Source organism: Anomaloglossus baeobatrachus, chromosome 3 (assembly GCF_048569485.1).
Source record: "Anomaloglossus baeobatrachus isolate aAnoBae1 chromosome 3, aAnoBae1.hap1, whole genome shotgun sequence".
Lineage (NCBI taxonomy): Eukaryota > Metazoa > Chordata > Amphibia > Anura > Aromobatidae > Anomaloglossus > Anomaloglossus baeobatrachus.
The window spans coordinates 377,525,974-377,553,129 of NC_134355.1; the positions used below are offsets into that span (position 1 = coordinate 377,525,974).

General features: G+C 43.5%; 1 protein-coding gene across 1 annotated transcript in view; it reads right to left on the reverse strand.

Annotated features, from left to right (window-relative positions):
- Positions 1-27,156, reverse strand: part of LOC142297246 (dynein axonemal heavy chain 5-like) — a 460,910-nt gene that overhangs the window by 215,759 nt on the left and 217,995 nt on the right. Inside the window, exons 43-47 of the mRNA XM_075341502.1 lie at positions 18,820-18,928; positions 15,182-15,309; positions 12,476-12,544; positions 9,335-9,433; positions 5,473-5,610 (exon numbers count right to left, since the gene is read on the reverse strand). Coding sequence (XP_075197617.1) covers positions 5,473-5,610; positions 9,335-9,433; positions 12,476-12,544; positions 15,182-15,309; positions 18,820-18,928 — 543 coding nt within the window. The remainder of the gene's footprint in view (positions 1-5,472; positions 5,611-9,334; positions 9,434-12,475; positions 12,545-15,181; positions 15,310-18,819; positions 18,929-27,156) is intronic.

Here is a 27,156-nt window from a genome sequence, read left to right on the forward strand (position 1 = left end):
CTTCCTTGCAGATCCTCTCCAGTTCTGTCAGGTTGTATGGTGAACGTTGGTGGACAGCCATTTTCAGGTCTTTCCAGAGATGCTCAATTGGGTTTAGGTCAAGGCTCTGGCTGGGCCAGTCAAGAATGATCACAGAGGTGTTCTGAAGCCACTCCTTTGTTATTTTAGCTGTGTGCTTAGGGTCATTGTCTTGTTGGAAGGTGAACCTTTAGCCAATTCTGAGGTCAACGGCACTCTGGAAGAGGTTTTCTTCCAGGATATCTCTGTACTTGGCTGCATTCATCTTTCCTTCATTTGCAACTGTGGCTCCCCTGAGGCTCAGTCGCCACAGGGTATTGCATCGGACTTATGGTGCAATACTCATCCCAGGTAAAGAAGAGGTTAACCACTTGTTTTCACTTACACAACATACATAGCTAAGGTGCTTCCCGCTAGAACTGGGCTAAAGGTGGTCACCATAACAATGGGTTTTCCCCAGCCACTAGTGAGTCAGGAAGGTGGGGGCAGCACAGGGGAAGTGAGAAAACACAGTTTTTACCTGAGAATAGTCTGAGACTCAGAACAACACAGTCGCTGTGGAGAGTGCTTTAGAGTTTCCACAGTTAGGACTGGGCAGACTGGAAGGAGCAGAGAATGACCAGTGGAGGTGTGGGACAAAGGAGCAACAGGGTAGCTGGAGGTAGAGCTCAATAGTTCACTCAGCACCAGTGCAGTTCAGGGTGCAGAGCCCTAGGGTGGTATACACTCCATGTTGAGCAACCAGATTCTGCAGGACAGGGGATTTCATGTCTCTCAGGCAACCAAAGATCCCGGGGCACAGCAGCACAAAGAGTCAGGAGTTAGGACCACGGTTGGGCCCACATTTGATTCACCCTGCCTGCGAACGGGACAGGAACTTTAACACCAAACAGGGGTCCCCAAGCACTTCAGGTCACGGGGATCCACACAGAAAATACAAGGAAGGAAGGACTCACACTCCACAAAACTGGTGGTGGCTTCTGAGGTACCCGGGATCGGCTGGGGCCCATCACGGCAGAAACTGGCATTCCAAGGGTGACAACTGAACGATGAGTAAAAGACCTGGAACTGCAACTATTGTGTCAGCTCTTCATTGTCGGCGCCAGCGTCACGCACTTCGGCACCCGAGGCCACTACTACCTCCATCATCCTCACTGGGGCCTAGCTTCCCCTGTGGGAAGCTGAACTATCCTAGCTGTGACACCATCCACCCCAGAGGACAGCGACCGCAGCGGTAGCTAATACCTGGCCACATACTGCAGGTGGCGTCACGAGACAACCACAACTCCTATCATCACTCATCCTCATCCCATCTTCATCCCCCTTTTGGTGTACACCTCGGGGCCACGAAGCCGGGCAGAGCCACCCGTGACATCCCAGACCCAACATCACCGGCCCGGTGATTAGTAGTACAACCCCTTTCCCCGTGGGTGCTACACAACCAGTCGTCCTGTCCCTGCTGCTGAAAAACACCCCCACAGCATGATGCTGCCACCACCATGTTTCACTGTGAAATTGTATTGGGCAGGTGATGAGCAGTGCCTGGCTTTCGCTACACATACTGCTTGGAATTATCACCAAAAAGTTCTATCTTTGTCTCAAAAGATCAGAGAATCTTATTTCTCATAGATAGTCTGGGAGTCCTTCATATATCTTGCACTGAGGAGAGACTTCTGTTGGGTCACTCTGCCATAAAGGCCCGACTGATGGAAGGCTGCAGTGATAGTTGACTTTGTGGAACTTTCTCCCATCTCCCTACTGCATCTCTGGAGCTCAGGCACAGTGATCTTGGGGTTCTTCTTTACCTCTCTCACCAAGGCTCTTCTCCCACGATTGCTCAGTTTGGCTGGACGGTCAGGTCTAGGAAGAATTCTGGTGGTTCCAAACTTCTTCCACTTATGGATTATGGAAGCCACTGTGCTCTTAGGAACCTTGAGTACTGCAGAGATTCTTTTATAACCTTGGCCAGATCTGTGCTGTGCTCCTTGGGCAGTTCCTTTGACCTCATGATTCTCATTTGGTCTGACATGCACTGTGAGCTGCGAGGTCTTACATAGACAGGTGAGTGCCTTTCCAAAACAAGTCCTATCAGTTTAATTAAACACAGCTGGACTCCAATGAAGGAGAAGAATCATCTCAAGGAGGACCACAAGCAAATGTGTGGCTCCCCTGAGGCTTCAGTCACCACAGGGTACAGGGGACTTGACTTAATGTGCAGTGCTCAACCCGGGTCCAGAGGAGGTCGGTGCTGGTTCCACAACTCATACACACAACCAGGTTGACCTCCTTTACCGTGGTCCGGGCTAGGTTTGGGTCAAAAGGGGTCGCCAGCGTGATTGAGTCTTTAGGACACCACCACACCTGGGATCCCCAATCCACTAGTGGCGGGAACCTGGAACGGGAGGAGCAACCACCTGGGGAAGTTAGGAGCCAACACAACAGTTAGAGAGTTCTCTAGCAGGAGAGGAAGAGAGCAGTCGGGTTTCACCAGTGGCTCTGGTGGGATACAGGAGTCAATACAGTCGCCAAGGGGAGAGCTTTATTGCTCCCTCGGGATTGGCGCTGACAGTGTGCAGGATCCTGGGGTGGATTATAGTCCAGGTTGTCCACCAAAATCTGCAGGCTTGGGGGATTCCATGACCCTCCGGCCCCCACAGTTCCCGGAGCACAGTGCCAGATAGGATCCGAGGTCATGTTCCAAGGCGGGCCACACATCAGACCCGCGGCACCTGCATACGGGCAGGGAGTACACACTTTTCAAGAACCAGGGGTCCCCAAGAGCTTCAAGCCACGGGGATCCACACCAAGCGCAGGAGGAAGGTTCCACCATCTAATTACCGGCTCTGACCTCTAAAGGATAAGGGTTCGACGGGGCCCATCACAGCTGGTGACCTTTACTTCCCAGGCGAGCGGCATAAACTGTGAGCAAAACACCTGGAACCCACAGAGACTGTGTCCGCCTGTCATTCCCAGCGCCGCCGCCCCACGCCTCGACTTCCGCCATTACTACTCCCCTCATCATCCTCCCCGGGGCCCACTCCACCTGTGGAGAGCAGAAACACCTTAGCTGCTACTACCATCCACCCGACAGCGACAAAGCAGCGGCTAATTTCCTGGCCGCATACCAAAGGTGGCGTCACAAAATCAACCTCCCCCATCATCCTTATTCCCCCTCTCCCTCTGTGTACACCTCGGAGTCACGAAACCGGCCAGGGCCACCCGTGACATCCCCCTGATCCTCATAGGTCCGGTAATGAGTATTTTCCCCGGACCCCCTGGGGTGCTACGAATGGACAGCACGTGATTTAAATATGAGTGTCTGAGCAAAGGGTCTGAATACTTATGACTATGTGATATTTCAGTTTTTCTTGTTTAAGAAATTTGCAAACATTTCTACATTTCTGTTTTTTTCTGTTAAGATGGGGGTGCAGAGTGTCCATTAATGAGAAAAATAAATGAACTTTTTTGAATTTACTAAATGGTTGCAATGAAACAAAGAGTGAAAAATTTAAAGGCGTCTGCATATTTCCGTACCCTCTGTATATGGACTTTGCTTTATTTAAGACTGGGTGCTGGGAGTGGCTGTTTTGGTTTTGATTTGATTGAGCAGTTTATGAAAGAGGAATAAACCTGCTGAACTTAACTGGAAATCGTTCCCGTGTGCTACCTGAACCCAATGCTGAGTGAGTAACTCCATCACAACAGATAAAACTTAGATTGTTAGTGTGTCTTTTCATGCTGATAAATTTGTGTTATGCTCTTCCAGTAATTAATACCAAGGCTGTAATTTTACTCCATCCTATTTGAATAACCTTGTATGTAGACATTATATGCTCAGGAGGTAGACTTGATATGTAAATGTTTGGTATTATTCATCTTGTTCTATTATGCAACGTTATAGTTACAATTCTGTTGGTTACCATTTGACAGGTCTTTAACAGTTTAGCTGTACTCCTACTGTATAATGCATTGGGACACAGGAAAGTTAAACAAAAGTGTCTAAGGCTGCTTTCACACATCCGGTTTTTGCAGTGCGGCTCAATCCGGCTCAAAAACCTATGCAACAGATGCGGCGAAAAAAACGGATCCGTTGCATAAGTTTTTCCATGCGGCCCGTCCGTTTTTTGATTGATGCGGCTTTGTACTGAGCATGCGCAGTGCAAAAAAACACATCGTTTTTTGCCGCAGGACACCGCATCCGGCGTCCATAGGCTTGCATTGTAAATTGCGCCGCATCGCGATTTTTTTCGCCGCACAAAAAAAGTGACAGGCAACATTCCATCCGGCCGCCGCATGGGCTAAATATGCCGCATCCGGCAAAAAACGGACGCAACACAAGGCCATGCGGCACAATACAGCGCTAATGCAAGTCTATGCGGAAAAAAACGCAACCGGTGGCAAGAAAAAATGGTTGCGTTTTTTCTGCAAAGCGCCGTATTGTGCCGCAGAGCAAAAACCAGATGTGTGAAAGCAGCCTAAAGAGGTACTAAATTCATCATCTACCATGAGCTCCATATTTGGCACATTTTACAACTGTCTAGTCTAACTTTTCACTGCTTAAAACTTAGCCATGATTAGTAAATCTGCCCCATTATTGTAATAGCTGAACTATAGATGATTATTATGACATCATCACAATACGGTGCAGCCAATGAGTACACAGACACCATTGTGACATCACTACAGGGGAGGGCAGGCTGAGAATACAAACACTATATTGTCACATTATCACAGCAGGTCCTCGCCTATAAACACACACAAGGACATTATTGTGACATCATGAAAATCAAATGTAGCCTAAACATATGTATGCTTTTATGACATCATCACTTTAGAAAGAATCCTATACACATATACACACAAATAATCCAGTACTGAAATTACCCCTTATATATTTCCTCAATATATATATTTTGCTTATTCAATTTTTTTTTTTAAAGAAAAAATAATTGACATTTGTTTGAGAAATGAATTGAGGCAAACAAGCAGAACTCTGGCCACTAGATGGCGCTAGAGGGTTTTCGTACTGAACAGACGGCCACAATGCCAGGACAAGACAGGATGAGATTACATAAGTGTTTCATTGGGAAGAAGATAAATATCGCCACATTATTTCCCTCCGCTTTCCATAGACAGGACATGTGGACACACATAAGAACACACCGCTTCATTACAAGTCATGCCTGGAAAGTGAGTGGTATAAACTAGAATATAAAGTGTGGTATAAACTAGTATATAGAGTGTGGTATAAACTAGTATATATATAGCGTGTGGTATAAACTAAAAAAGCAAAACATTGTCTAATCCTAGATTCTAGGGAAAAGAAACGTACGTCAGGCATATGTAAAACAGTACAAAGAGGGATTATATTAGGCCTCAGATAGATTAGGTAAAGAGATCATCATCAAAGAAGCAGTCATAAGATAAAAGGATTCAATGCAAAGATTCCCAGACCTGAGAGCCATCCTGTAACGTTATTTGGGGCAGTTTTGCTTTTATTGATTCATAAAGAGACTGTGAACTCCGCATAAAGACAGATACCGCATCCTCAGGGAGGAGATGAAAATCGTCAAAGCAGCTCCAGCATCCATCCTACAAAAGAAATGCAGACGTGATTTTAATCTAAGCTGACTTCTCGAATGTAACAAGGGAAGCTCTTAAAGGGACTTTGTCACCAGGTTTTTACCACCTATTCTGAGAGCAGCATAATGTAGAGACAGAGACCCTAATTCCGACCATGTGTCACTTGCTGGGCTGCTTAGTGCAGTTTTTATAAAAGCACAGTTTTATCAAGAAGAGATTATAATTTGAGGACTAGTAAACCTGCTGCCAGTTAGTCCAACCACATCCCCACCACTAACTGTCAGTTTTCTGTCCATGTGCAGTGTTCATAGAAAGCTGTCAATCAGTGATGTGTGCGGGATTAAACAGAGCTCTTGAATATGCTGGACTACATGGCAGGAGGTTTACTTTTCTTCTAATTATAATCTCCTGCAGATAAAACAGAGATTTTATCAAAAGTATAGCAAGCAGCCCAGTACATGACATATCGCTGCAATCAGGGTCTCTGTCTCTACATTATGCTGCTCTCAGAGGGAATAGCAAAAAATTGGTGACAGATTCCCTTTAAAGGGTTTCTCTGACTTCTTGGAAAAATCCTGTTCAGTTCAACATATGAAAAAACAAACGTAATATGTAATAATATTTCATATATAGTTATGTCCAGAAATATGTGTACAGTGATCGAATCTTCATGATTTGGCCTGTGTACGCCACTAGTTTTTCTTTTAAAATGAAACAACTGGCATATAATTGAAGTGTAGACTTTCAGATTTAACTAAAAGGACTGAACAAAAATATCCTGTCAAACATTTTGGAATTGCAACCATTTTCCTACAAAGAATCCTCTTTTAGAGACTCAAAAGAAATTGGACAAAGTAAATTTACCATAAATAAAATGACCATTCTTGACAGAGAATCCTTTAGAAGAAATGACTGCCTGAAGTCTAGAAGCCATGGAGGTCACCAAACACTGGGTCACTTTCTTTGTGATGATTTGACAGGTCTTTAATGCAGATGACTTCAGTTGCTGTTGCTGGGTCTTTCTGCCTTAAGTCTTGTGTTATGCATGTGAAATGTAGCTCGATGGGGTTGAGATTTGGTGATTGACTCGACTATTGCAGAATATTCCACTTCTTTACCTTACAAACTCCTGGGTTGCTTTCACAGTATGTTTTGGGTCATTTTCCATCTGTAATGTGAATCGCCGTCCAATCAACCTTACAGCATGTGGTTGAATCTGAGCATAAAGTATAGCCCTGTACACTTCAGAATTCATCTGGCTGCTTCTTTCTTCAGTCACATCATCAATAAACACTAGTGACCCATTGGCATAGGAAGCCATGCATGCCCGTTGGAATTGCTCATGATCCATGCCTTCTCCATACTCTCTTCTTTCTATCATTCTAGCATAGGTTGATCTTAGTTTTATCTGTACAAAGAATGCTTTTTCAGAAATAGGCTGCCTTCTTTAGGTTATGTTCACATGTTGCTTTTTGCTGCTTTTTTTCTACATCAAAACCTGCTCTTTGCAGTAAAATAGCTGCTTAAAAAAAGAATACTCTGCATCTTTTTTGCGTTTTTGTTGCCTTTTTATTAGCTGTGTTTTTTTGAGTAATTTCTCTATAGTATATGTATAAAATAAAGTTAGTTTCATTTACCACAAAAGCAACAAACTGCTACAAAAAAGCAGCAGAAACACAGTTGCATTTTTGCACTTTCTCAGTGCTTTTTATGGTGAAGTAACATGCAAAAAAGCAGAAACAAAATGAAATGCTGCTTCTTTCAAAAATGTAGAAAAACAAAAAGCCAGCACTAAATGTGCACTTCAGCACTAAAAATTCCAAACTGTACTTATTATAAAAATTTTGCACATTTAGTGCTGGCTTTTTGTTTTTCTTCTTTCAAAAATGTAGCAGTTTTCCATTTTAGTCAGGTAAAATAAAGCAAATGTGTGCATGAGATTTCTGAAATCTCATAGCTTTTGATTTTACTGTAAAAACTCATGAAGCAAAAAAAAGAAGCAAAAGCGCAACGTAAGAACATCGCCTTAGATTATAGTAAAATCTAATCTGACCTTTCTATTTTTAAGGCTGACTAATAATTGGCATCATGTGATGAACCCTCTATATTTACACTCAGGAAGTTTTCTCTTTATAGTAGACTTAGATACTGAAACACCTAGTTACTAGTGCACGTTTTAGTGCAAACTGCTGATTTGGCCACTCCTAACATTTCTGCTATCTCTCTGATGGATTTTTTCTTTTTTTCAGCCTAATGATGGTCTGTTTCTCTTCCATTGAACGCTCCTTTGACTTATTGTAGTGGGTTAATAGCAATAGCTTCCAAATGCAAATGTCACTTCTGGAATCAGCTCCAGACCTTTTACCTGCTTAATTGATGATAGATTAATGAGGAAATAGACCTTGCAGCCCATTAAAGAGCTTTTGAGATAATTGTCCAATTACTTTTTGTTCCTTGAAATGAGTCAGTTAAAATATTAAAGAGCTATAATTCCTAAACCCTTTACATCAATTTGGATGTGAATTCCCTCAAATTAAAGCTGAGGGTCTGCATTTGAAGCCCATATTGATATGTAACTGTATCTTGAATATGTTCGGTAAACAGCTAAAATAACAAAACTTGCGTTACTGTCCAATTATTTTTGTACCTAACTGTATATTATGGCTTACATACTATAGTATAGAAATTAGACCTAATTTCACGATCTTGAACTTTGTCCAAGATAAAGAATAGATGAAATGGACCTCAGGTATACATGATAATTTTAGTGAAATGCATTGTACATCATACCCTTACCGGTATGACACATGATGATTGTGTTATACATGAGCAATAATACCCTAGCTTAGGGGTTGTCCACTGCTTTCATTAATAAGTGGGAGTCAAACACCCAGTACTGTCACCGATCAGCTGTTATCAGATACAGTGATGGTCGGATGTAAACAACAGAACACCAATGCTCCATGCGCTGTTTAGTGACCACTGCTGCGGGTAATGAAGTTCTGCTCCTATTCTCAATAGGAACTGATCCGCAATACCCAGCAAAAGCCATTAAAAGGTTTTCAGAGCTGTGGTGTTCTGTTATGTACGCTATTTACATCCGGCCATTGCAGTGAGGGTGTTGGGTATCAGACCTCTGCGATCTAATATTGATAACCTATTCCAACAATTGGTCATCAATATAGAGTAGTGGACAACACATTTAACCAATATCCATTGTTAGAGGGTGTTCTATGGTTCTTGTAGCACTTTTTTGTCTTTGCCATAAACGTGCTGTGGTAGGCACTGTGATTAGGTCCTATGGCACACCTAGTATGGAGGTCCTAAAGTCTTCTTTGTTCAGCATTCAAATTTTGTGTTTCTATTTATGGGGCAGCACAGTGGCTCAGTGGTTAGCACTGCGGTCTTGCAGCTATGGGGTCCTGATTTCAAATACCACCAAGAACAACATCTGCAAGGAGTTTGTATGTTCTCCCCATGTTTGCGTGGATTTCCTCCCACACTCCAAAGACATACCGATAGGGAATGTAGATTGTGAGCTCCAATAGGGACAGTGATGATAATCTCTGTAATGCGCTATGGACTATGATGGTGCTGTATATAATAAATTTGTACCCTCGAGCTCAAAAAAAAAAAAATCACAAAAAGATGATTGACTGTTTTGGCATTCACTAACACTTCACCACCCCTGGTCTATTTTTTGCATGGGCAAATTATAATTAAAGCTACTCACAAAACTTGTTCCATTTATAATTCTGCTGAGAGACGATATGTTTGTCACTGAAGAACATGTGAAGATGTAAAGGAAATTTCCCAGTAGATATGACAGCCCCTGTGACACATAGAAAAAAGGTTAAACGTAAGAAACAATGGATGTAATGGGTGGTCAATGAGGCTATATTTCAGGGGGCACATTAAGTCCGGTAGAGTATTAATTACATCCTGGCTAAGTATTTGAGGCAAACAACTTGTGGCTTTATGAATGTATATGGTAACTGATCTGCTTGGTGACGTCTGACAATCTAAGGGTTTGGTTCCACTTGTGTCTTGATAAAACATGGAATTGCTCTCACTTTTAATTCAACATTATGGGGCAGTGTCCATAGCGGCATGCGGAATGGATTGCAGCATGCTACGTTTAGCAGTGAGTCTCGGCATCACACCCCCCCCCATACAAGTCTATGGAAGCGTGTGAAACATTGCACTGTGCTTGCATGTCATCCGACTGCAGTGCGATATACGCAGAGACAGGCAGTGGACTAGATGGGGAGAAAGTGCTCCCTCCCTCTTCTCCGCAGCTGTGATCTGATCGCATCACAGTCACATGACCCTTGGCTGATACTCGCAGCAGAGCTTCATTAGGATATCACTTCCGATGCTCTCACATGAGAAGCTATGAACAAGTGGAACTGTACCCTTATACCGTGTTTTTCCAAAAAATAAGACCTCCCCCAAAAATAAGCCCTAGCAGGGATTTTCAGCATTTTCAGAGAAAGGCTTAAATATAAGCCCTCCCCCGAAAATAAGCCCTAGTCACGGATCAATAATGAAGTGTCCGTGCAGCTAAAAAAGGTTACAAATACTACAGGACACTTATAGACAGCGGCACCCGGCAATTACACTCACCAGACGCCGAGCAGCAGGACCTGCAGTGATCACACACCCACACACATCAGCTCTCTCACACACACACACACACACACACACAATCAGATCTCACACACACACACACACACACACACACCAGATCTCACACACAAACATTGGATCGCACACACAGTCAGATCACACACACAAACATAGGATCACACGCAAACATCAAATCACACACACACAAACATCGGATCGCATACACACTCACCTCATCAAGCGACACCGATCTCTTCTCGCCGGGAGAATCCTGAGAGGCAGTGCAGCGCGACGAACAGGACCTGCGGCCGGACACGTGACTTGCTTCATTCCCTGCTGCCGTAAGTACTGGATGTGATGTGTGTGTGTGTGATCTGCTGTGTGTGTCTGCGATCGGCTGTGTTTTTCTGCGATCGGCTGTGTGTGTCTGCGTTCGGCTGTGTGTATCTGTGATTGGCTGTGTGTGCCTGTGATCGGATGTGTGTATCTGTGATGGATGTGTGTGCCTGTGATCGGATGTGTGTATCTGTGATGGCTGTGTGTGCCTGTGATCTGCTGTGTGTGATCTGCTGTGTATATCTGCGATCTGCTGTGTGTGTGTGCCTGCGATCGGATGTGTGTATCTGTGATCGGCTGTGTGTGCCTGTGATCGGATGTGTGTATCTGTGATCGGCTGTGTGTGCCTGTGATCGGATATGTGTTTCTGTGATCGGCTGTGTGTGCCTGCGATTGGATGTGTGTATCTGTGATCGGCTGTGTGTGCCTGTGATCGGATGTGTGTATCTGTGACGGCTGGGTGTGTGTGTGTGTGTGTGTCTGCGATCAGCTGTGTGTATCTGTGATCGGCTGGGTGTATCTGTGATCGGCTGTGTGTGCCTGCGATCTGCTGTGTGTACCTGCAATCTACTGTGTGTGCCTGCGATCTGATGTGTGTGTGTGATCTGCTGTGTATATCTGCGATCTGCTGTGTGTGTGTGTGTGCGCGTGTGTGTGTGAGTGAGTGAGTGAGTGAGTGATCTGCTGTGTGTGTGATCTGCTGTGTGTGTCAGCGTGTCAGCTAGCAGCAGGGGAGAACGGCGTGCAGCACCGACCGGAGATCACAGGAGGACCTGGGAACCACGCAGACGTCCTGGTCTGGTGAGTATGAGTCTCCTGGGAAGTGGGGGGGAGGTCTGCTTTTTTGGGGGGTAAACTTACTCCCAACCGTGTTTCTCCAAGAATAAGACCTCCTCCAAAAATAAGCCCTAGTGCTTTTTTGGGGGGCAAAAAAAATATAAGACAATGTCTTATTTTTGGAAAAACACGGTAGTACAGATTTGCTTACATCTGTGTATTAATACGCAGAGTGAAATGTGAGAAACAAAATTGTATTGCACTTACAACAATGTTAATCAATGACACAATATTCATCTGAGTTTTTCCTCACCTGCAATTTGGCTAGTGTCGGCTATGTCCCCAGCTGGATCTGTAAAGCATAATTAAATATACCTAGCTGCAATCTTGCAGCCTGACGCTGAGTCTTAAGCTGGCTTTACACGCAACAACATCACTAATGAGATGTCGTTGAGGGTCACGGAATTCGTGACGCACATCCGGCCTCGTTAGCGATGTCGTTGCGTGTGAAACACATGAACGACCTGTTAACGATCAAAATTACTCATCTATTCGTTGATCGTTGTCCAATCGTTCCTATCCCATTATCGTTGCTGTTGCAGGACGCAGGTTGTTCGTCGTTCCTGCGGCAGCACACATCGCTATGTGTGACACCGCAGGAACAAGGAACGACATCGTACCTGCGGCCGCGCCAATGAAGAAGGAAGGAGGTGGGCGGGATGGTCGGCCCGCTCATCTCCGCCCCTCCGCTTCTATTGGGTGGCCGCTTAGTGACGTCGCTGTGACGCCGAACAAACCGCTCCCTTAGAAAAGAAGCGGATCGCCGGCCAGAGCGACGTCGCAGGGAAGGTAAGTATGTGTGACTGTTTCTAGCGATGTTGTGCGCCACGGGAAGCGATTTGCCCGTGACGCACAACCGACGGGGGCGAGTGCTTTCACCAGCGACATCACTAGCGATATCGCTGTCTGTAAAGCCCGCTTTACACCCTGGATTAGGAAGCATTAATCAGGGGACAGGTTCCTTTTAAAGATTGCAGTAATTTAATATTATTAAACACAGAGACTTTAATTAGAACATGCTGTAAGGGTCAACCCAAATTTTAAATAAGAAAAATGGGAATTTGTTCTTTACCTTTAATGTTTCTGTTTTCCCAACACCATGGTCTCCTTGTAGGATTACACCATTATTCTGCTGCAATATCTATCAAAATAAATATTACATTTACTAAAAAAAATGCTTGGAATTTTTTATTTTTTTTTAAATACTAAACAAAACATATCTGATGTATAAATCCACGCTTACATATATACATCATATATTAGCTTTCATGCCTGTAAATGGAACAGAACCACAAGCTGACAATTAAATCATTTATCAATGTCCTTGTATCAAGGCACTTACTACATGAGTCAACATAGGGCAAATTTCCATTGAATTAATTTACATGACAATTGAAATGACGAAAGAGCAAAGAACAGAAATAAAAATATATTAGTAGGATCAGCCTAATGGCTTCTAGAACAAGCAAATGTAATATAATAATAATAATAATAATAATAATAATTAGTGGTTTATATCTTAACTATGTTTAAAAATAATTTATTTTAGATATAAATGATATAAAGAAAAGGTTAGTACTGTTTGATGCCAACAGAACATATTGGCTCATCAAATCAAGGGACTGTCATTGCTCCCTGTTCATTAAGGCTGAGTTCACATGTCCAGTAATCATCTGTTAGAAATGATCCAGTAGCAATCTGTTGGGAGAAAAATTCTGCAAACGCAAAATTTGATTTTTGCAGTAACTGTTTTTTAAACATGGAAGTCTACTCAAGACAGATCCGTTACCATATTGCTATTTATCTTACATTTGATCCATCAATAAAAACAATAGATGCTTAATAAATGGAAAAAAATGGAGGCTAAATAACAATCAGGTAACGGATCCGTTTTCCATAGACTCCCATGTTAAAAAAACGGATAATGCAAAAATCTATTTTTTCAAAATCGACAAAAAAGTTGTTTGCAGAACTCTTTTGCCACCTGATTGCTTGCTGCTGGATCCATTCTAATGGATGATTACTGGACATGTGAACTCAGCCTAAGGCCCCCTTCACATGTCAGTAAACAACACATGTTTGTTACTGATGTGATAAAGATGCATATGTCCCTCCTTGGGCCATGAGTTTGGTGCAAGTGTGATCTCCGTGTGCTATCCGTGATAATACACGGAGATCAGGCACTTATACTCACCTGTCCTTGCTCCTGCTGTCCGCGATGTTGAAGTCTCCCGCAATGCTGTGTCTGGCCGCTGATGTCTCCCCACTGCTGCTACTTCCGGGTCGGCTGTGCAGTGAACATGAATGAGCATAACTAGCCGGCCTGGAAGCAGGAGACAGCAGCAGCTGAAGACCGCATCGCTGGAGACGGGTGAGCTTAAAAAGCTTTTTATTTTAAATGTACATGTTTTCTCTAGTATGTGTTACTGCGTGGTCTGTGTAACATCAGTGAATGCAGAGAAAACTTGACTTTTCTCCTTGTGGTACACACGGACAGGCTTGTGCGCCGTACGGAGACACGGTCAGTGAGAAATAACTAATGTGTGCACAGACCCATTGATTTTAATGGGTCTGCGTATGTCTGTGATTCTAGTACGTATAGAAACTGGAACATACGTACCAGAATCACTGACGTGTGAAGGAGGCCTAAGGCCATGTGCGCATTTGTGTATTTTGCATGCGTTTTTGCGCAGCACTTTGCACTGCAGCGTAAACACATGCGTTCTTGTGTAAATTCCATGCGCACATTGCATTTTAGAATGCAGCGATTTGCATGCTGAAATTTGATGCCGAATCGCTGTGTTCTAGAAAACAACATGTCACTTTTTTGTGCGTTTTGGATGCTTTTCCCACTCTGTCTATGGCAGAGCAAGCATCCAGAACGCATGAATTCAGCATCCATTCTTCATTCAAAATAACTCCAAAACACAGCTTTTCAGTGACAAAACGCTGCAGAATATTTGTCGCGGCAGAACGCAACGTGCGCACATACCCTAAGGCTGCTTTGTATACCAGTTTCAATGAGGGGCATGCATTAATAAATTACTCAAATTCATGTTCAAACCACGAAGCATCTTTTTAGTGGTATGTTCTCACCAGACATGTTAATCTAATCAGTGACTGGAGTAACATTTTTGGTGTACTGTATTTAGTCTCTTACAATAAATGTGACAGGTGGGTATAGCCGCACTCCGTCCTGCCCGAGTACTTCTCCATTTAGGTGGAGCTGCCTGAAACTGGAGTAAAAACTCTAAGGCTATGTGCGCACTAGAAAGTGCCTTTTTCTTAAGAAAAAAAAAGACCCTCTGAAAGAATCCCGCACCCGCGGGAAAAACCATGGTAAAACCGCACCTGCGTTTTTGCCACGATTTGCCGCGGATTTACCGATTTTCCGCAAGTTGGTCCTCGCGGTTTTTACCATTATCTATGGCAAAAAGCGCAGGAAAAGAAGTGACATGCTCATTTATGCCGTAGCGGAAAATCCGCGGGTAAATCCGCGGCTATAATAAAATGCAGTGTGTGCACAGCATTTTTTCAAACCCATAGGATTTGCTGGGGAATGACTGCAGCAATGTTAGACACATTTTCTGCAGCATTTCCGCTGCAAAATCCTTGGTAAATCCGCAGCGTGCGCACAGGGCCTAAAAGCTGCAAAATATGCAAAAATGTTGGAATTTTTAAGAAATCTTTTACTTAATTTTTCTGTCGAAAACACTGATGAATTGTCTCATAATGTCACTTACACCTAAGACACCTCTCTAAAGACGTCAGTATTTACCTGAGAGATTTGAAAAAAACATTTCTCTGTTACAGGATTCAAAATGAAAGGCACTCTCGCACCAAAGAATTCACATCCGTACGTATACCGAGCGTCCAATATATTAAGCTCATGTCTGCACGATCCATCTGAGAGGAAAGCAAAAAAAACCAGAATGCTTCAAATATTATGATGTGCTAAATTTATTTTAACCCTTTCAGGACTGAAAATGTGTTGGACATTGATAGTCCAAGCAAAAAATATATTTTTTTTGTAATGTCATCTGTTTTCTTCTATCATAGATTTTTTTTTTTTATTATTCTTATTTAGGTCATATATTTTTTGCTTTGTAAATATTTTATAGAGAAAATGGTTTAAGAAACAAAAAAATTGCCAAATATGTACTTATCACTGCTAAATATGTACAATGTGTAACCTTGATGATGGTGGAAAAAGAACAATGACCCTATTTTAGTTTTATAAGAATCTCCCACAGTGAAGCAGATGCAGACTGTGGTAAGTAACGTGTATTCTGTGTGATATCGGCCATATTACTTCCTGGGCACGAGATACAAATGCATAACGTATGCAGTTTTTTTGTTAAAAAAGTCGATTTCATGCGCTATGGCTGCTTCCCCCACCATAGACAGTGGGAGCTGCATCCAGAATGCACAAATAATTGACATGCTGCTTTTATGAACGCACGGATTTGGGTCAAAATTTTAGCACCCAAATCGCTGCGTTCATAAATGCAACGTGCACACGTGTCATGCACAATCTCCATAGATTGTACTGGGGACGCAGGACGCATGCATTTACGCTGCAGTGCAATACGCAGCGTAAATGCATGTAAGTGAGCAACGTGCGTGCGAGCCCTTATTCGAGTGTTTTTCCCACTCATTTTCATGGGTGAAAAACACTGCAAAAATGCTGAAGGAATTGAGATACTGCAAATGTGAAAAAAATGCCTTCAAGATTCACATCTGAAAAGAAAACAATAAACAGCATAAGAATATAGGTTTACAAATCCCATTCACTTTGCTGGTACAGTTAAACGAATACCCCCCAACTTCTGAAGAACAGAAAGAGGGCCAAAACATGCAGTGCACTGAGACAAGCTGTGACCACACCGCTAGCCACACCCATTTGGCAGTGAGGTACATTAGGCAGAGCCCCGGAGTATTGATTTATTCCTTCACAGTCATAGATGCCAGAATGTTCTCATTTTTATATAAACTTAATTTTATGACTTGTTGCTTTTTTGTGTCTATAAGGCTGTGTTCATATGTTGCATAAATCCTGTGTTTTTTGTTTTCTGTACAATAATGCTGTTCCCTGATTAGTGCATCATTGCTGCATTTTTTATGCCTTTTCTGACCTATTTAATGCGTTTTTGGCGCAGATGTGATTGATTAACAGGTGTTAATCATTTCCCCATCCAGGTACTGTCACTGTGTGCAGGAGCTAGCTGTTCTATTAAATACAGCAAGTAGAATGAAGTGCTAAAGACGTTTGCATTGATGAATACGCCCTTGGAGGTAACATCTAATATATAAAGCTGAGTATATGTGTGTGTGTATGTCCACTAAAGGAATCCGCATCGTCGCACTTACAATCACAAAATTTTGCACAGACGCCCCATATGACTCAGGGAACGTCATAGACAATGTTTTGACAAAATTTAACCCCGCGCTTTACAGTTACTCTCCAAAAAACCTGCCTCCATTAAAGTGAATGGAGCTGGGAACTACAGGTTAGTAATAGCAGCTGTGATTGGTTGCTATAGGAACAAAAGACATTCATAGTATAAGAAGCTTATGTGTGAGGTAATATGATGTCAGTGGAGAGACAGACACAGACTGAGAGACAGACAGACAGAGACAGACAGAGAGAGAGGCACACAGAGAAAGAGACAGAGACACACAGATACAGATAGAAAGAAAAGACAGAAAGACACACAGGGAAAGAGACAGACAGAGGCAGACAGGGAAAGAGACAGAGAGAGACAGACAAGGAAAGAGACAGACAGAGACAGATAAAGAAAGACGGGGAAAGAGACTGACCTAGAAAGAGACAGACTGGGGAAAGAGACAGACGGGGAAAGAGACCGATGGGGAAAGAGACAGATGGGGAAAGAGGCAGAGACAGAGAGCTGGAGACAGATGGGGAAAGAGACAGATGGGGAAAGAGACAGACGGGGAAAGAGACAGACGGGGAAAAAGACAGAGAGATGGAGACAGACAAGGAAAGAGACAGAGGGGGAAAGAGACAGACCGGGGAAAGAGACAGACCGGGGAAAGAGACAGACAGGGAAAAAGACAGATGGGGAAAGAGACAGATGGGGAAAGAGACAGAGAGATGGAGACAGACGGTGAAAGAGACAGACTGGGGAAAGAGACAGACAGGGAAAAAGACAGATGGGGAAAGAGACAGATGGGGAAAGAGACAGAGAGATGGAGACAGACAAGGAAAGAGACAGATGGGGAAAAAGAGAGACTGGGACTAGAGACAGACCAGGGAAGGAGACAGACCGGGGAAAGACACACCGGGGAAAGAGACACACCGGGGAAAGAGACAGACCGGGGAAAGAGACAGACCGGGGAAAGAGACAGACCGGGGAAAGAGACAGACCGGGGAAAGAGACAGACTGGGGAAAGAGACAGACTGGGGAAAGAGACAGATGGGGAAAGAGACAGATGGGGAAAGAGACAGATGGGGAAAGACACAGATGGGGAAAGAGACAGATGGGGAAAGAGACAGACAAACACAGAGATAGAGACAGACACAGAGATAGAGAGACAGACAGACACAGAGATAGAGAGACAGACAGAGAAAGAGAGACACAGAGACACCGAGATAGAGAGAGACTGATACATAGACAGACACAGATAGAGAGAGACAGACAGACAGAGAGAGAGAGACACAGAGATAGAGAGAGACTGATACATAGACAGACAGAGAGATAGACACAGATAGATACACAGAAACAGACACGGAAAGAGACAGACAGAGACAGACAGACAGACAGAGACTGGGAGAGAGACAGAGAGACAGTTACTATCCTGGGCAATGCCAGGGTACTACAGCTAGTTGCATATAAAATGAAAATGTATTCTCTTTAATGTCTGCATGCTGAAAACTAAAAAAACAAATAGTATATAATGGCAGTAAGGGAATAGTTTGTTATCCTTGGATGGCTTTACATAGATTATATGGTTTGGTTTTTTTTATAATATTTTTGATGGTTTATGCACAGTTTATTACCTTAATTATAGGCCAGATTACTATGCAGCAGTAAGGCTCTTCTCACATCAGCTATATTTTGCCGCAAAACCAGATGCTTTTCAGTGCCATTCATTTCCAATGGAATTGTGGCATGATGCGGTCACATGCGGTTGCGTGCGTCATACACAACCGCATGTGACCGCATCTTGATGCGATTCTATTGGAAATGAATGGCACTAAAACGCATTTGTGATGGATCCGGTTTTGTGGCAAAATACCGTTGATATGAGAGGAGCCTAAGATGATACTACTAGATATATATAGAATAATATTTTTAGTCCCGTTGTTAGGTTATTGGTAGAATTGGTTTCCAGTAAACATCTCATCCTTTCTTCTCCACATAAACATAAGGAACTCACTGTGTGGCTCTTTACCTTTTTCCTGCTGGTAAAACTTAATACTTCGTTTCCACTCAAAATCAGCATTGTCACGGACTCTCCGAGACCAAATATTTTCCATGACATCACGAACATAAAGTATTTGCTGTAAACAAATGCAATAAGTGTTACTTGTGAAAGCTAAAAATAGTTGTGGAAATGCAAAACTCAGTTGTAAAAATATAGTTTATCGTACTGTGCAGAGGGAAATACATTTTTTTGCAATTAAATAATGATGTTACTAATACTAAGTTCTGGTTAATGAAAAGGACATATACATTTTAAAGTCTATATTTCTATGCCAAAAAACCCCCACATTTTTTGCAAGTTTCATTTATACTCTTTAACCCATTCACTACATTCGCTGTACATGTATGGCGTAAGTCAGAAGTAGGTGCATGGAGCGGGCTCACGGGGTGAGCCCACGACCTACACGGCAGGTGGTTTTCTAGGGTGATTTGGACTCTAATGTCATTTCCATTGATGTCGACACAACACAGACGAGGTCCATAATTACCCCTGACCAAAGAATTGGGAGACATACTCCCTTACCTGAGGTTACTCCTGTGAATGACTTATGTGGTCTACAGGCAAATAGGGGAACATGGGAACAAAGACATGGAGATAATAATATGAAACCTGTACTAGGGCTTGAATTTATTCCATCCAGGAGGACCAACTCACTATTTTATCTCTGACAACAAGTTTAACACGCACTGGTATGCAGGGGCGCCATTTTTAAAATGATCAGTTTGCCCACGACATCATTAGTTGCTATGACAGCAGTGGGTCTGTTGAAGACCCACTATGGCCAGGCTTCAAAGGACACTGGGATTTTTACTATATACTGTGGCATTGCTCTATATAAAGCAAGTGTAGCGCTCCTGAGAATCTCAGGGCTCTACAAGGAACTGCATCCTCTTGGGGATGCATGACCTACCCCTGGGACCTGGAGTAGCAGTGCCGATTCCACCAAACACCTAAAATCTTAGTACTCCTCTCCACACTGGGCATAAAGGGTTACCATGTAAGGGGATGGTCACCATGGGAACGAGTCCCTGGGTATAGCCAGCCTGGTGGGAGGGGTCAGTCAGAGAGCAGAGGAGAAGAATGAAGCACACAGGAGAGGTGTGTGGACGTGTCTGAGCTGGGTCTGCATAACGGTGACCCCTAGGTTCCCAAACGCTCCATGCTACAGGGACTCAATCTACAAAGAGTGCCGGGGATAGAGCAACCTGGGTCACTACATTGGCACTGATACTCCTGGGACTGGAACCAGCAAGCCGAAGGTCCATGTAAGTAGAGACTGTTAAAGTTTACCTGGTGTGATCTCCATTATTATACACCATACATCTCCCAGGGACAGCCCTACCTGCGGAGGGCCTACCACCATAGCTGCCAATATCACCATCCCTGGGAGTACCCACTTTGAGCAGCGGTGGTTCTCCATTCTTAACCACAAACCCGCTGGTGGCGTCACAAACATTAACTCTATTATCCCCTGTAAATATTCCCCTTTTTAATAAGCGTCCTCAGGGTATGGGACCGGGCAACGGCCACCTGAAGTGACATTCCCGTTTGCAACCGCCTGGGACCGAGTACCCTCTTCCCTGGTCGACACACAAGCAATCAGACGGTTGCAGATTATTGTCCCCTAAGGGAACTAATAAGAATAGTAAAAAGTAAAAAAAATAGTTTCAAAAATAAGACAAATAAAAAAACATGAAAGTTCAAATCAACCCCCTTTTGCCCCATTCAAAATAAAGATGATGAAAAAAAAAAATAAACAGGTGGTATCGCCGCTTTCAGAAAAGTCCGATCTTTCAAAATACAAAAATAATTAACATGATTGCTAAACACTGGAAACTTAAATATTTTGGTTCTTTTTTGGATTTTTCCCCCCAATTTTACAGTATACTGTGTGGGAAAATGAATGGTGTCATTCAAAAGTACATCTCGTCCTGCAAAAAACAAGCTGTCATATGACTGTGGACAGAAATATAATATACGGTAGTTATGGCTCTGGAAAGAAGGGGAGGAAAAAATTAAAATGCAAAAATTAAAATAGGCAGTGTCGCAAAGGGGTTAAAGGAAGTTATAGAAAAATCACTTAAAAAAAGCAACAAGATGAATCTGAAAAATCCCACATTTGTCCTCCATTTGATCCTATTTTGTTCTACAGTATAATATAATTAAAGCTATCAAATAAATAAAAAATATCTCTGTGTCAGGAGATCAGTCATCATCTCAGGAGTCCATTCATCTTCTTGTCTGAGACTGTCCTTCCTTCCCCTCCCCAAATTTCTTGTGAACACAGTCAACCGCTTTAAAGCTGAACTTAAAAAGATACCATGATTATGTTGAATGTATTTAACAAGATGGGTAATACAGTACTCTATGTACCACAAATCCACCAAAAAGGGGTTACATGCTTATTAGCATTATGGGCAATGTAATGATTATCATGTTTACATTTTACAAAACGTTTTGAAATATTTACCTATGTATTCAAGAATTGTTCACAGATTTTATTTTAGGCCAAATTGGTTATTAATACTTTATCATGTAAATAATCTGATTAACATATAAATATCCAAATATACTTGAATTAAACGTTTTCATCAATAAGTAAATTTCAATCAATAGATCTTGAAATAAAAATAAGTTCCATAATTTAACACAATTGTGTTAAAAAATATATTCTTGTGTTGAGTTGATCTTATATATGTGTCCCTGCTATGTACTGTGTAATGGCTGTGTCCGACCGTACAGTGACATGGTCTGATCATTCCACATCTCCTCTGCAGGGGAGGACACAAAATAGTTTACAAACAATACAGCACAAGATCATAGCTACTTCTTTCTTTGAGGCATTTCCCTGCCTATCTAAAAAATAGTTTTGCCTCACAGAAAGAATGGTGCCCTGTCTCTTGGACTAGTCATCCTAGATGCATCACCTCTGGCCGGCTTTTCAAAGTACGATGTTTTCTCTGAAATTCTACAGTGTTTTGGATTAACACATAAATGGCTGCAATAACACACCAGTCATTGAGTACAATGTGAGCGAGTGAAGACTCATTATTGATTCATCCAAAATAAAAGTCTAAAAACTGCACAATGGCAGCAAGTATGCTTTAGTGTCTGTAGGGCATTCGGTGCACTTGAAGGAAAGCTATGATAATTTAGACTTTATTCTCAAGAAACTTAACTACGAGGATCAAGGATGGTCAATATGTGGTGATCTGAAAGTTCTCTCTTTGCTCCTTGGTCAGCAAGGAGGATACATGAAGTACCCATGCTTTTTGCGTGTATGAGACACCTGGGATAGTACTCATTATCTTTGCGACCTGGACTCAAGAACATAGTTGCAGAAAGTTTAGTTGATCCCAGAAACTCTGGGACCCTGTGGTGTTGTCTTGAGGGTCTGAAGTGCCCCTTCAGGCAGGTTTGGCAGAAGAAAGGTGAATCTATCTCTGCACTAGGACCTGTTACCCTTGCGGCCTGGTACCTCCCTGGCAGTCTCCTTACTCTGCCACCCCTTTGCTCTCTCTAGCCGTGGGTGGATTTCGGGTGGCACTACCAGGTGACCGATCTCCCCCGTCGGTAGTCACTGCGCGGATGCTGTTAGACTGCAACAGCTCCAGGGTCTGCTCCGAGTCCTCACGTCTGCTCTCCCTGAGCTGCAAACTAAACTGGCTCACTCGTGGGTTCTGGACGTCTTCTCTCTCTGAGCTCCACTTTCCAACTCCTCTCTCCTCAACCCTCTGCTTCACACTGCTTGTTCCTCCTTCTTCCTCTTAACCCACTGTGCCTGCCTACGCGACCTAGCAACCAGGCTCAGTACTCAGTAGTGCCTGACCAGGTCAGGGGCGCCACACACTCACAAGGCACTCAGCTTGCACTCCAGCAGTGCGGGAGCTGAGTGTCATACGATTGACTCGCATTAATGCCCGTGTGTCCCCAGCCTTATAAGAGAAAAGGTATCAAGATAAGGTTTGAAGAGAAAAGGAAAAGGCACAAGAATTAATTTTCAATAAAGTTGCAGAATGAATGTTCAATAAATTTGATATTGTGTATATTTTTGGATACAATAAAGATATTTTTTGTTCATCTTGCTTGTACATAATGTCACATGCATTTTAATCCATACGTGATGGTGTTTTTTAAAATCAGGGCATAAGAAAACAATTTTCATAAATACAAACTTTGCATACCTGTATTTTTCACATCCGCCCATGTATTCCAGATGTCTGACAGCTTATAAAATAGGCACACAGATGGCTCATCCTCATCATTAGTTTTGTTTTGGATATCATTACACATCACTCAGGAATGGCAAATCATATTTTTAGAATAAACATCTGTTCTACAATATGAGGTGGAACGTTTGCCTGATATATTGAAGTACTTGGTATATTTAGGAATACTAATTGTTTAATAAAATCACCACAATCCTTCCCTGGGCAGCTGTAGATGTTAATTTGATGTAGTATGTAGTCAATTTGACTATTTTAGCACTTTTTTTTAATTCTTTCTGCCTTATTTTTTTTTTGTAAATTTCCATTTTTCCTTTGTAATTTGGGGCTACCTGGAGATATGTTGTAGCACAAAACTCATGGAACTCTCCTCTGAATGGTCACTTGTCAATTAAAATTTTCAGTACAAAATGTGTACATTTAACGTTCGCTATGCTGATCAGATGTTTCCACACACTGTCCCTATTATCAGACCAGGATTTTCAGAGATAATGAAGTGTCTTCCCTCTGCTCCACTCTTGCCTTCCTTCCTCCTTACTAGAGATGAATGAACCTGAAGATCTGTGTTCGGTACAAACTCAGAGTTTGCCAAGAAAACATAGTTCGGAGATCATGAATGCAAACCACCTGCGCGAGCATCGCTGTGCTCATGTATGAATGGTGCTCGGCCCAGTGTGAGCCGCTTGCAGTGTTTGAACGGGTCACACTGGGGGATAACAAAAGCATTATCAGATGTATATAGTGTACACTCCCTCCAAAAAAAATGGGAAAACCCCTGCCCACCCTCTTCCAGAAATGATCTGTTTATGGCTGGCTGCATGTGGGCGGAGACCCGAACTGCCCAATTAGTGACTTCCAATGATGGACCAGCAGAACCTGAACTTCCATGGGTCCGCTCATCTCTACGCCTTACTTTTTGTGTCTGAAAATGAGCATACTTGTATATCATTGTTCTGTGCTTTTGTGTTCAGCAACCTCTAAAAGATGCCATATTTAAAACGGGTTTTACCAGGTTTTAACACCTCACTAAGTTAATACTGGAACTACGTGTACAAATAATTCTACAAACTTGTGCCAATTTTTTTGTAAAAAAACCCCAAAAAAACACCTTACTTTTGTGCACACTTAGAGTCCCTATAGTTTTTCTTACTGTCTGTTTATTCCCTGCCATTCTCATCATTTTCCGACTTAGCGCTCCTCAGTGAAGTCCTCTAAGCTGTCTGAAACCTATTACTGTCAATACTTGTCTTCCTTTGCTTTCTATAGTCTCCATTTACTTGAATGGATGTCTATGGAGGGGGTAAAATATGTGCAAAAAGAAGAACACATCTTGGCTGTGTCTTAGCATATGGAAAGAGCCATTCTGGTCTGGAAAGGAAATCACTGTAGACACCTGACTAGGAGTATGACCTTAAAGAGAACCCTGTCAGATCCCCTCTGCCCTCCAAACGAGCAGCATTCATACCTGTATGCCCAAATTCAATTCCCTGCCTAAAAAGCCCTGTATAATGCTATTCACTCATATGAATGTTTAAAAAAGACTTAGAAACTGTGCTCTTCCTATGCTAATTATGGCCTTGACTAGTGAAAGGGGCATTAGTTCCCCAGACTAGTTGGCCCTTTTTCCATATTATCACGCTACAGAGAATCTGTGTTCCCGGTTAATTGTATGAGGTGCAGTACACTTAAGGCCCAGTCACACTAAACAACTTACCAGCGATCCCAACAACGATCCAACCTGATAGGGATCGCTGGTAAGTTGCTAGGAGGTTGCTGGTGAGATGTCACACTGCGACGCTCCAGCGATCCCACCAGCAACCTGACCTGGCAGGGATCGCTGGAGCGTCGCCGCACGAGTTGCTGGTGAGCTCACCAGCAACCAGTGACCAGCCCCCAGCCAGCAGCGCCGTGTGGAAGATGCTGCGCTTGGTAACTAAGGTAAATATCGGGTAACCAACCCGATATTTACCTTGGTTACCAGCGCACGCAGCTACACGTGCAGAGAGCAGGGAGCAGCGCACAATGCTTAGCGCTGGCTCCCTGCTCTCCTAGTTACAGCACACATCGGGTTAATTACCCGATGTGTGCTGCAGCTACATGTGCACAGAGCAGGGAGCAGCACACACTGCTTAGTGCTGGCTCCTTGCTCTCCTAGCTACAGTACACATCGGGTTAATTACCTGATGTGTCCTGCAGCTACATGTGCACAGAGCAGGATCCGGCACTGACAGTGAGAGCAGAGGAGGCTGGTAACGAAGGTAAATATTGGGTAACCAAGGACAGGGCTTCTTGGTTACCCGATGTTTACCGTGGTTACCAGTGTCCGCAGAAGCCGGCTCCTGCTGCCTGCACATTTAGTTGTTGCTGTCTCGCTGTCACACACAGCGATCTGTGCTTCACAGCAGGACAGCAACAACTAAAAAATGGCCCAGGACATTCAGCAACAACCAACGACCTCACAGCAGGGGCCAGGTTGTTGCAGGATGTCACACACAGCAACATCACTAGCAACATCGCTGCTACGTCACAAAAGTTGTTCGTTAGCAGCGATGTTGCTAGCGATGTTGCTTAGTGTGACGGGGCCTTTACTTATTCACTGCTGCCTACTGTCTCCTCCGTTTTAGGGAGCCCACCACATGCATATCACCGGACACTTGATTTTATTTTTACTTTTACTTGGTACCTATGTTATTATCCACTGGAAACAGGACACGACAGATGCATACACTTCAGTGGTTCCTTTTCACGTTACAACACACTTCAATGGTTCTATTTCCCTCAGTGGGCTCACACACACCTTCAGCTCCATATCCTGTACTCTTCCACTGGGAGTCAGTTAAACCCTACTCTAGCCTCTTGCCCTAGACATCTCAGGAGTTTCTGCGCTAGAGAACAAGGCTGGCTCTGTATTGCGCGTGACGTAGTATCTTCACTAGCACCACCAGCCTTCATTCGCACGGTCTCAGGCTCCCTGACTTTCTCTACCAGCAACTCCATGTCTCCTAGCACTATATGGAAAGGGTCTTTTGCGTGTCTCCCTACCACCAGCCCTAAGCCTTATGCTTTAACCGTCCAGAAGTCCTCATGTTTGGGATTCCTGCCTGACCAGCATCGGGCATACCTGGCCACAATTGGCATTTTCTCTGGCTTTAGCTTCAACTAACTACTAAGATGGTGTCTTCTCTTCCCCAGTAACTAACTCCTTCCCTGTGTGCTAATCCCACAACTTAAACCTTTCTGCTTCCTCTGTCACCTGCTTCCACAGGCACTACTCAACTGGCCACTAGATGGTAACATCTTCCCTTTTACATCATACTAGCTGTAGTGCTCGGGAATTGCCCGGGATAGTAACTGTCTCTCTGTCTCTCTCCCAGTCTCTGTCTGTGTGTCGCTGTCTGTCTGTCTCTGTCTGTCTCTTTCCTTGTCTGTCTGTTTCTATCTCTCCGTCTGTATTTGTATCAGTCTGTCTCCATATCTGTATCTGTCTCTCTCTCTCTCTATCTCTGTGTCTGTCTATGTGTGTCTTTCTATCTCTGTATTTCCTCGTCTGTCTATTTCCCCGTCTGTCTCTTTCCCCGTCTGTCTCTTTCCCCGTCTGTCTCTTTGCCCATCTGTCTCTTTGCCCATCTGTCTCTTTGCCCATCTGTCTCTTTTCCCGTCTGTCTCTTTGCCCGTCTGTCTCTTTGCCCATCTGTCTCTTTGCCCGTCTGTCTCTTTTCCCGTCTGTCTCTTTGCCCGTCTGTCTCTTTGCCCGTCTGTCTCTTTGCCCGTCTGTCTCTTTCCAGGGCTGTCTCTTTCCAGGGCTGTCTCTTTCCCCGTCTGTCTCTTTGCCCGTCTGTCTCTTTGCCTGTCTGTCTCTTTTCCCGTCTGTCTCTTTGCCCGGCTGTCTCTTTGCCCGTCTGTCTCTTTCCATACCTGTCTCTTTCCAGGGCTGTCTCTTTCCAGGGCTGTCTCTTTGCCTTTCTGTCTCTTTGCTCAACTGTCTCTTTCCCCGTCTGTCTCTTTCCCCGTCTGTCTCTTTCCCCGTCTGTCTCTTTCCCCGTCTGTCTCTTTGCCTGTCTGTCTCTTTGCCCGTCTG